This window comes from Aricia agestis, chromosome 12, assembly GCF_905147365.1.
Source record: "Aricia agestis chromosome 12, ilAriAges1.1, whole genome shotgun sequence".
In the NCBI taxonomy this organism is placed as follows: Eukaryota; Metazoa; Arthropoda; class Insecta; order Lepidoptera; family Lycaenidae; genus Aricia; species Aricia agestis.
In genome coordinates, this window is record NC_056417.1 from 8703326 (window position 1) to 8715188 (window position 11863).

Sequence of the window (11863 nt, forward strand, 5' to 3'; positions counted from 1 at the left end):
CTTGCGTCTATGGAACACACAAGGCCTTGGCAAAATTATAAGATACAAAAAATATAGAGCAATAAATCTTCTTCAAAGAAGAGATTCATCTGTGCTTGTACTTTATAATAAATTATTATCTACAGAATAAGTATACATAATTTGTCATCAAAATTGGTCGTGTATTTTTGGAGCCTATTCCTATTTCTTTGTAATATTAGGACGTATAGATGCTCGCGTCGGTAGAGTCGCCGCCAGACACATTCGCATTTATAATTTTTAGTGTCTAAACACACTATGCCGAAGTTCCGCGGCATGATTCCGCCTGCAATGTATTTTAAATTACCGATAACACACTGCGCCGAAATTCCGTCGCGTCATATTGTATGCGTTTGACATTGTTGACGTAATCATGCGGAATTTCCGCCGCGGAACTTCGACATAGTGTTAAAATTATAAATGCGAATGTGTGTTTGTCTGTCTATCTGTTACCTCTTCACGCCCAAACCACTGAACCGATTTTGCTGAAATTTGCTAAGGAGATACATTGAGTGTCAGGAAAGGACATTGGATACTTTCTATCCCGGAAAAATGTACGGTCTCCGCACGACAAATGGATTCCGGCGTAGTTGCGGGCTTCATCTAGTTCTCTATATTTACTATTTAATAACACTCATAGTATTTGTACACGGAGATAAGTGGCGTGTGGTACAACACCGCTGATAAATAACGGGTCAAGGTCGGTGGAAGCGGACGACTTACTAAGGCTACGAGCATACACCGTGAAAAAAAACTGGCAGATCTGTTATATCCGTCACAAACATGGTAAGATAAGACCACGGAGCTAATACAGAGAGGAGGTGTGGTAATCAAATTTCCTTAAGAAACAACGCGTGACAATTTGCGGGGTGAGGGGGTGTCAAGCTCCGCCCACTTTTCCATATTTCACCTATCGTGTACAAGCAAAACTACTAGCTTAGGTCGATGTTGATGTTACTACGTAGTTCAGCTATCTTACACTATTATGTTCTTAAATATTTTGGGACGTACTCAGAACTTTAAAAAATGTATATTAATTATAATAAGGTCAATCATTAAAATTAGGGTTAGAATTTTGACCGAATTTTTAATGTTAAATAAGGAGCCAAACGAGTAAACGGGTCACCTGGTGAAAAGCAACTTTCGTAGCCCATGGACACTCGCAACATCAAAAGAGCTGCAGGTGTGTTGCCGGCCTTTTAATAGGTAATAAGGTAGGGAAGGGAATGGGGTGGGTACTAGGTAATAGGTAAGTACTCTTTTTCCGTGTCATACGCCATAGAAGCAGATGACACGGCTACCGTGTCACCCGCTACTTTCAAAAAGGTTTATTGTTTAGTTGAGCCCAAACCATTGATGTTAACGGAAGGCTACGTTGTTTTGAGTTGACTTCGAGTAGTTTTACTAAGTGTTAACCTAAAAATGGCAGGTAAGCAATTTTTTTATTCAGATGTTGCAAACCTTATGTAGGTTTCAAAGTTAAAAAAATGAGTAAGTATACTAAATATAATCGGGATTTCCGATGTAAATTATTATACGTTCGTAGATAAATTTAAACAAGTTCGTTGTTAAGTTATTTAACCGACTTCCAAAAAGGAGGAGAATTCCAGTAATAAAGCTCATAGGTACAAGACCACTTTTAACCGCAGGGGAAAATTTTATTCTATGGATAAGGAAGTTTGCGGTAACAGCTAGTTAAAATATTTTCGAAAGAAACAACTTAGATTAAAACAAAAATCGTTAGTGGATTAGTAATACTTTGATGTCAACGCATTACGTGGAAAATTAAGATGATTTTGTTCAGAGTAGAACCTTCTAAAGTGTAATTTGAGGAAGATACAATCGTTTTTTAAATGACACGGCTCACGTGTCTTACGCCACACGTTAAAAACATGTATGACACGGCTACCGTGTCATCCGCACTGAATCCGTTAATAAAATAATAATTCTGAATACAGCCCTGGATATTTGTTACGTTTCAAATAGTTATCATAGATGACGACAGATGGCGGTTTATAAGTAGTATAATAATAAAAGCTATATAACTACGGTTTTAGCTGTTAAATGTGTTTAAGACTAAGTGTATAACAGTTACCAGTATTCAAGTATGATTATTCCAATAAACTTATGCAAAATTATACGCATTTACGTCTGTATTATCTTTCAAAGGTTTGGCCATCTAGTGTCAAGTAGTATAATTAACGCTGAAATCTGAAATGTTCTAGAACTTTTGTATTTAAATTACATTTAAAATTATTTACAGATGCAATGTGATGTTATTTATATTATCATAGCGTCTGTCTGAGTAACTTTAACATTGTAAAACACAATACTTCATCCTTTCGTTGTTAAAAACGTAGAAAACACCAATTTATTGGGAGTCTCGTTACGTGTGCACCTGACACACGCTGAAAGTGTACTGACTTAAGCCCCGCCCACAATGATGACATCAGGACCTAGTTGAAAATCACAGTGCACAGTCGCTTAGGCCAGCTCCTCTTCGTATGAGCTCCGTGGATAAGACCCTGAGATTTATGAAAGGGTTTTCGTGGTTGGATACCGCTGTCGATCCAGGGGCCGTACCACGAAACTGTTTTGAGACTCAAACAATCGAACGAAAATGCCGCGTCCTACTGTATCAAACGTGAAATGACGTTGTTAGAGCAGGACGCAGCATTCTCTTTCGATTGTTTGAGTCTCAAAACGGTTTCGTAGTAGGCCTACTGGTGACACAGGAGATACAGCGGTGGAAATGTGTGGTGGGCAAAAGCCCGATAAAAAAAAATATATATTGTAGGACAATACAATATGGAAGTAGTATAAAAAGCTAAACCACGAAAGGGAAAACAGGGAGTGAAAGAGAGAAATTTAGCAATGTTTAAATTTTTTATACCTACATACTTAATGCAAAAAAATTAAACCGTTTTTCTGCGGTTGGAAACGTCCGTGTGCACACATCCTTACTGAACTTCAACATTTTATTACCGTAATGGTAAAATAATGAAGTTTCGTAACCAACGAGCTTACGCGTGTCGACAATCACCAATGAAAACAAAAAGAACAGAACATATAATTATAATGGTACCAAATTATGGAGGTGGCAAGACTTCAATCTACAACTACAACGATTGGTCTATAACTCTATACCAGCCTTTCCCAAAGTGGGCGACAACGCCCGCTTGTGGGCGCTGAAGACCTAAAGGGGGCGGTGTCGGACCCATTAAAAATGGGGGCGTTGGGTATAGATGCTTATGATTTGTAATTTCATTTTATCTGGATGCATTTTAAATTTAATGCATTTATTCCCTCACATTCGTTTTAATTTTTGGCTAGCAAGTATTGGAGGCGACTTCATAGAATTTTGTTAAACAAAAATCCCTGAATTCCAGGATGCCGAAAATTCGGGAATGTAAATTAAGTAGGTAATGGTAAAAATATGGTTTGAAAACGACTTATTTAATATTTTGTATTTATTTTTATAAAATTTGCGGCAGAAGCCTCTTAATTTAAATAAATATAAGAAAGTAGGAAACAATGGAGGAAACAATTCGTTTTCAAAGTGGGCAGTAGACAAAATAAGTTTGGGAATCCCTGTTCTATACCAATCGTATAACGTAGATTGAAAGCAACAACTAATATAGCCTTTTAATTCTTTAAAAGGGCCTGTTTCACTACTTCCAAATAAGTGCCGGATAGGCTACCCACATTTTTATACGTGGGAGAGCCTTGCTTCGGCACGAATGGGCCGGCTCGGCCGGAGAAATACCACGTTCTCACAGAAAACCGGCGTGAAACGGCGCAGGCCCAATCCCCTACTCTATTACCTTCCCTACCCTCCCCTATTCCCTTACTATCCCTACCCTCCCCTATTACCCTATTCCCTCTTAAAAGGCCGGCAACGCACCTGCAGCTCTTCTGATGCTGCGAGTGTCCATGGGCGACGGAAGTTGCTTTCCATCAGGTGACCCGTTTGCTCGTTTGCCCCCTTATTTCATAAAAAAAAATATTGACAGATGGAGTATGGAGTATCTATCAGGTTAAGTTGTGGATAGCCTATCTGTTTTTTTACGGAACTTTGGTAAACACTTACCTACTATAATTTGTACCAATATGTATTTTGTGCTATAATAATAGCTCCCACACCGGTTTCGGTGTGGGAGTAACTTTATAGTGCCCAAGTGTGTGCGCAGTACACAAGAGCACTCTCTATTTCTTTACTCTCATAACCCAGTGGGACAGACCGACATGACTGGCGAGAGATCAGGCGCAGGACCGACTTTTTACATGCCCATTCGACGCATGGATCATCTTACTTGTCAGACAATCAGGTGATCAGCCTGCATTATCCTAACCAAACTTGGAAATAACATATTTCCAACGCGGGAATCGAACCCACGACCTCCGAGTCAAGAGCCGAGCTCTGAACCACTGGACCACGGCGTGGTGCTATAATATAATAATTTCATCGGTTTTTTTATAAAAGATTGTTCTATCAGCAGGTGAGGTCAATGAACTTCTTACAAAACCACATGCCTAAAATTTCATTGATACCAGTATTATTCGGTATTCCCTGCTACAAAATATCGTGTCCTGCCTACCTACTTAAACAGCAAAGCAAAGTCATGTAGTCAATGATGAATAATTACTGTATTTTATAAATATAAAACCGACTTCAAAATTGTACGCACGTAATTGAGAATTAAAACTCCCTATCTCCAAAACTACTGAACCGATTTTGATGAAACTTGCACTATTCCCGTTGAACAATACCCAGTCCAACAAAAAAAGGATTACTGAAATCGGAATGGTAGTTCCAGATATATGCGAACACAAACATAAAAACAAACTTTTGAAAGGCACATTTGTTCAGACGCTGATATAGACTAACATATACGAAAATTGGGCAGTTCTGAAAATATTAAGTACTTACATACACGTCGACACCTACACCTTCTTTTTTGAAGTCGGTTAAAAAATGATTTTACCACAGATTATAAATGAACAATATTCTTACCTTTAACTGCATTTCCTTCTCAGCGGTGACAACACGGACAGTATTGACGAAGGTATACGCGAAGCATATCATGATGATCATAGATATGAAACGTTCCATAGCCACCAGTAAATCATCCACCCTATACGCATTCTGTGGTAGTCTCTGCAGGTATATTTTTGTGCTGATAGGCTTCCCAGACTTCTGTTTGATTATCTCCTGGGAAACCGCGTGCTGGACGGCAAGGAACATTTCCGGGGAGTAACCTGTGATAAGAAATAAGATAGAGATAATATGATCGATTGTATTAGTTAGATAAGTTAAGCGGCGTTGATAGGCGAGGTTGATAAATTAGACCTATTTCCCCACAGACGATCTTAGATACATTTCAAGGCGTAGAAACAAATGTATATCTAAATCCGCCATTCAACGTCGTCAGGCGCATCTGCTGATGTTATCGGAATCTATCACATGCTGACGTAAAGAGGGGATAAGTAGAGGTGTCCGCAAACGTAAAGAAGCAGCATAGCTGCGAACAGTATACTGTTTCCTTTTTTTTTTTATGAAATAAGGGGGCAAACGATCAAACGGCTCACCTGATGGAAAGCAACATCCGTCGCCCATGGACACTCGCAGCATCAGAAGAGCTGCAAGTGCGTTGCCGGCCTTTTAAGAGGGAATAGGGTAATAGGAGAGGGAAGGGAATAGGGGAGGACAGGGAAGGGAATAGGGTAGGGGATTGGGCCTCCGGTAAACTCACTCACTCGGCGAAACACAGCGCAAACACTGTTTCACGGTTTTCTGTGAGAACGTGGTATTTCTCCGGTCGAGCCGGCCCATTCGTGCCGAAGCATGGCTCTCCCACGTATAAAGTTGCTGCAGTCAAAAAACACGAAATTCATAGAATTTTTGTGTCACGTCTCACATTTTTAAACTCCGACGAACACAGAGTGTAATTGTCGCTGCGCGTGCGATACCGCGTATGAGCAGATGGTAAATACCGCGTATCTGCTTTTTGATGATTTTACAGGAGGAAGAATAAACTGAATATCTCAGCTATTTTGACTCCTATTACCGACTGAACTTAACAGCTAGTTCTTTGTACTTTCCTTTAGTGGTTAGTAACGTAAATTTGTTCGCAATTGGCTTAGGTTTTGTGTAAAGTCAAGTCGGCTTAATATTAAAGATACGCGGTTTTGAAATCAAACAGTTTAGTAAAAGGTTGCATTTTTTTATTAGAAAAATCAATTATTTTTTATTTTGTTCCACTGTAGCTTAGCAAAAATATGACGTGTTAATTACCAAAATCATTTAACAATATTATCTATTCTTAATTTTTAATTGATATCCCAATTTTTCCTAGATTTTTGACTTTATCTGACAGAGATCATAATAATCATTCAAAATAAAAATAAAAATATTGATATATTACATAAGTACATACTGAAGCCCTGCTCTTCCATGGACCTGAAGAAAAGCACCCCCACCCGGAGCACTTGTTATCAGAGGGTCGAAGGTCAAAATGAGTCCGACGCTTAAATGTAGGGACCACAGCAGCTATACTCTCCAGAGTATAGCCGCCAGAATCCAGTCTGTCGGAGCTTAGCTCTGTACGGTGGTTCAATATAGGTAGATTCCGTTACTAATTTCGTAGTAATAAGGCGGGCATTAGACGGGCGGCAGCTACTCTTCGCAATGTAGCGGTGAGGGTTACCAGGAGGTGCCGTACGGTCTCCTAGGTGGCAGCTACTGCCCTAGCGGGAGATCCATCGTGACAGCTGGTTACGAAGGTCTTCGCCAAGTTGCTCATCTTCGTTCCAGAGAGGACGTCACGGCCTGCAGTGGGAGTTCCGGAAGGTTAAAGGCAAGGAAAGCAGCCACGAGGCATACGATCGTTGGGCCATAGAGTAACAAAGATAATGAGCTATTCTCTTTTCCGCATCGGGAGTGGGGAGGCATCATTATGCGAACCTCCAAATTTCAATGCAATTGGGGCTCCGGGTGAGGCTGGAAATCTACCCGGCTTAGCTAGTCCCGACGCCGAAGGGAACTCTACAATTTACCGAAGCGTTTCCTTACTTTGGTGGTAGTGTGCTCCCTTTTGGAGAAGACCGTCCGGTCATGGAGGGAGCCCTGTGTTTGACAAATCCAGAACATCCCTCCGTATACGGCTGAAGGCAAATCGCAGGTGGTTTTAGTGGGTAGGGTTAGCACAACTAGTCGCCCATATCCCCGGGGTGCTTTAGCTTAACTGAGCTACTTTCCCAACCTGGTGATCATATTTAGTCGTGGCGATTGGTTGCCGCCTGTATTTTTAAGGTGAAGATATAATGATCACGTCATCTAACCTTCCTTGATTTTCAAAGCAATGGAAATGGTGGTAAATTAATTGAAACATTCTAGCATGAATACAATACATATGAACAATATTAAACAATAATTAAAATATACTTACGTGGTGGTTTATCTCAAAAAAATAGTTATTTCTGGGAGTAATTTACTATTTTCGATACATTTTTCTTGACGGTGTAGTAAATACGCGGAATTGCTTGTAACTTCCGGCCGCCTACTGTTCCGCGGTATTGTTTCGATGGCAAAATGTACGTTTCTAATTGGATAATTTAAATTCTGTGAAGCCTAATATAAGCCAATATGCGTTTCGAATCGGCTGGCACAATATCTCAATTTTGCGCATTTTCCTGTTACGCGGTATTTACCAACTGCTCATACGCGGTATCGCACGCGCAGCGACGTTATCTATACTAATATTATAATATACAAACAAACTCTTCCGCTTTATAATATTAGTATATACTAATATTATAAAGCGGAAGAGTTTGTTTGTTTGAAAGCGCTAATCTCAGGAACTACTGTTCCGATTTGAAAAAATCTTTCGGTGTTAGATAGCCCATTTATTGAGGAAGGCTATAGGCTATATTTTATCACGCTAAGACTAATAGGAGCGAAGAACTAGAGGAAAATGTGGCAAAAAACGGGGGAAATTATTTAAAAGAGCTTATCCGACGAACTACTGGAGCAATTTTTATGTTATTTGGCACAGATAAGAAATAGACCATGTGAAGGATTATAGGCTATTTTTTGTGGACTAATTTGTCTGTGAAATATCTAATTTACGCGGGCGAAGCCGCGCGAAACGTCTAGTTATTATTATTATTATACCTACCGAGTAGAGTAGCGACACAGCGCCCTCGGCCGAGCACCTCGTTCACTCGGCCGAGGGTTGATTGGCCGAAAGCACTGTCTCGCCACTCTACTCGGTAGGTGTGATCTTGGCATAAGATGACACATGCACAGGCACATAATTAGTTCACACATTAGCGTCCATACTGGTGGACTGATTTAGATCTAGCTTTTTATTTGAAAGCTGATGTGATCGAGAGTGTTTTAGCAATTTCATCATCATTGCTCGCAGCTAGAAAATTTAAAGTTTCTAAACTATTTTTTTTCTTTTTTAATCTTATGACTATTGCCAATACACATACCTGGTTTCTTCCCGCCATACATGTCGTTTGGATCCCTGGGTCCTGGCAAAGGGAAGAGCGGGAACAGCAGGTTGGTCCGCCAGCTCGCCCGCAGCGGATGTTCCATCATCGGCGTCCTCATCACGGCGGGGAAACGCAGGGACACCTTTATGTCGTCCGGCCATTCTGTTGCGTCTGCGAATTGAAGCACGTCGTTAGCCCCAATTTCACCAACGTCTGTTGTTGTTAACTTGTTGAAATGTCATGTCTTCTCTTTCATTCATAAGAAAAACGAAACAGGTAACGTAATTTTAATTCAAGTGATAACTTTAACAGTCGTTGGTGAAATTGGGGCTTAAGGTAGGCGTCCATTTCTCGTTATCGGAAGCATCGGACGCACGCAACTGACTACGCCTCATACTAAAACCCGTAGCGGTGCGGTTTAGACTAAACCGCTATATGATCGCAAATATGATCGATCTCAGCCACACGCAGCTTTAGTAGCAATACGCAATAGATATCAGGCGCAATAAAAACGATCTTACGTCATTTTCATATTTAGGTCAAGTGCATAACCATCGTCCATCTCGGTTTAAAAATTCTGATCGAAAACAGCCAGTAATCACTCTGATCACAGATAGTGCACCAGTAGCACCGATTGCAACTTACTCGAATGATATTATAGATAGGAACTTTTAAAACATACTTGTATTGATTTACACTGTAGGTACTATCAGAGAAGTTGATTCCTAGGCAGATGGCGGACCTAAGTAATTTGGTCGCGTCAAGTCAAACCCATCCGACCGATCACAGCCAACATTGAATTGACATACGCCGACCAAATGTCCAACCGTCCTGGGTTATGAGAGTGAAGGAATAGAGAGTGCTCTTGTGTACTGCACACATACTTGAGCACTATAAAATTACTCCTGCGTACCTTTCCTGGTTTCAATGAAACTGGCCACCGTCACCGAAATCGGTGTGGGGAGTATTATATTAATTTCCTTGATGGTACATACAAAACTTTCTTCTCTATTACGATTTACCAAGGATGAAAGTTTGTACACACAACATAATTGTTTCCATTGTTTAATTGTTTCGGAAACATTGCGCCTTTTTTTAACCGACTTCCAAAAAACGAGGAGGTTATATATTCGGCTGTGGTTTTTTTTTTATATGCATAGATATCGTACTAAATCACCAACAAGGATTCAAACTATAGACTACATTTGGAAGCAACATTTTATTGCGGGATTCCCTGTTACTTTTAGCGCGTACGTAGTTATATTAGTTCGAAACATCCAGTTTTGATATGTTAGATGATTACGATAAAGAAGGAAAGCCTTAGATGAGAATATTTTTTTTTGTTTATATCAGAGAATTAGAAGTTATCAAGGAGAGATTTGTAAGAATAAATAGAAAAATTAGGGAGTTTTTAACCGACTTCCAAAAAATGAGGAGGTTATATATTCGGCTGTGGATATTTTTTTTTAATTTGAGAGTCCATATTTTTAGATTTTGGAAAGAGGATATGAATTTTTATCCACTCTACAGTAATGTTTGGTCTACATTCTTTAAAATCACAATTGATTTTAATTGAAGTGAGTTCATGTAATATTTCTGCTTATTACCACAATGTCGTGTCATGATATGAGTTATATGGACTCACAAAGATTGAATAAAAAAGTGCTTATTAAATTACCAATAGATCATAAATTAAATTTACAATACAATAAATTAAAAAAAAATCTATTGTCAATGAATATCAATTTTTTTTATACATTACTTTGCTATTTTCACGTAAACAAAAACAGTGATAGAGCAAAGATAAATGCTAAATACTTATAATTACTAGCATTAATTAAAAATTCCTAACAATGAACACATGAATATTCTTAAATTTTACCTATACTAACAAAACAGTTTTTTCTTGACTTTAAATTTATAAAGATGACTGTATTAATGCTGTTGTCATAGAAGCTATATATTTTTATAGTCATGACTAAGCATAATTTTTTAATGTGTCGCCGGCGCGATGATTATATGGTGCCTTTTTTCTCCCTAATATTATAAAAATATGAATGAATTCAAATATACTCACTTGCCATTTTGTCATCAAATTCAATGCCAACCAAAATACGATTCATGGCATTCGGTTGAGTGAGGGCTTTTTCCATTTCACTTGAATTTTTATATCCCTTTGGTTGAGGAAGCATTCGGGTATCAAAGAGCAAAGCTATAAATCCATTGAGGTTGTCCAGAGCCACTGTTGCCATTGCATCTTCAGTCACCTTCCTAGTGAGTGCATTCTCAGGAGAGAAAGCTAAGGTTCCTTCTCTTTTTGCAGATGTTAAATTTCCACTACAATAATAAACGAAAATATTTTGTGGAATTCACTCAGATGTTAAAAAAATAGGACAGTAAATAAAGGTTTACTTACAACTCTCTTCCACTTATATTGAAGTATGTTGGTGGGAATGCTGGATAGGACACATCCGGATTGGATTGTGGATCGACGAGACATCTTATCAGAATCAAAAACAGCGAAAATACTACCGGCGATGCGATTTCAAAAGCAGTCTGCCATTTGTGTCTTGTTTGTAGTAGAAAGTTCTTCCAAATGAGAAGTTTTAATTTCTCAAATGAAGACATTTTTTCTGGAGCCGCTAAAATATTACATATTATTATAAATATGTTTACGCAGATTTTTTTAACTATACTTAGCTCTTTGCAGATAATATGTAAATTGCCTGAAGTGGATACATACAAATATGCACGACTAAAAAAACTAGCATATCTTTAGTGTATAAACATCAAGAAATTATTTTAAAATATTTTATTCATTTACAACTCAGTTATTTTGGAGCTCTTGCAAATATTCGCAAATTAAAATACAAAAATAACTCACCTAATCATTGCACACACACTCAGAGCAATAAAATATTTTTTGTGTATTATACCATAAAACGGAACAAATATACAGTTTTCGGGGTTTATAAATAAAATACCATAATAGTAGTAAATATTCAGCGCTACGAAATAACAAACGAGCGCATAATACGAATAATAATCTCCCTCCCTCGCAAAATAAATGGTAATAAAAAATTACAGGTTTTTCCACATATGACTTTGACAAACAGTATGCTGATTGTCAAAATGACAGTGATGACTGCTGACAACAGCTGTCTTTTTTTATTATTATGGCACTTCGGCTATTTAACCAGTGGCCAGTATATATTTTAAATTATAAATTATATAATATTATTTTGGCTTCGACTGAAATAAATGATAAAACAGAAGAGAATTGAGTGACCGTCTAATACCCTTCGTCAATACATAAGTCACCATTTTGGTTACCATCAGTCAAATA

At 38.5% G+C, this 11863-nt stretch overlaps 1 protein-coding gene across 1 annotated transcript in view; it reads right to left on the reverse strand.

The window, feature by feature from the left end:
• Positions 1 to 11569, reverse strand: part of LOC121732300 (phospholipid-transporting ATPase ABCA3-like) — a 64968-nt gene extending 53399 nt beyond the window's left edge. Inside the window, exons 1-5 of the mRNA XM_042122139.1 lie at positions 11402 to 11569; positions 10934 to 11159; positions 10595 to 10854; positions 8515 to 8688; positions 5033 to 5277 (exon numbers count right to left, since the gene is read on the reverse strand). Of these exons, the coding sequence (XP_041978073.1) occupies positions 5033 to 5277; positions 8515 to 8688; positions 10595 to 10854; positions 10934 to 11145 (891 nt within the window). The 5' untranslated portion in view covers positions 11146 to 11159; positions 11402 to 11569. The remainder of the gene's footprint in view (positions 1 to 5032; positions 5278 to 8514; positions 8689 to 10594; positions 10855 to 10933; positions 11160 to 11401) is intronic.
• Between the last annotated feature and the right edge of the window lie 294 nt (positions 11570 to 11863).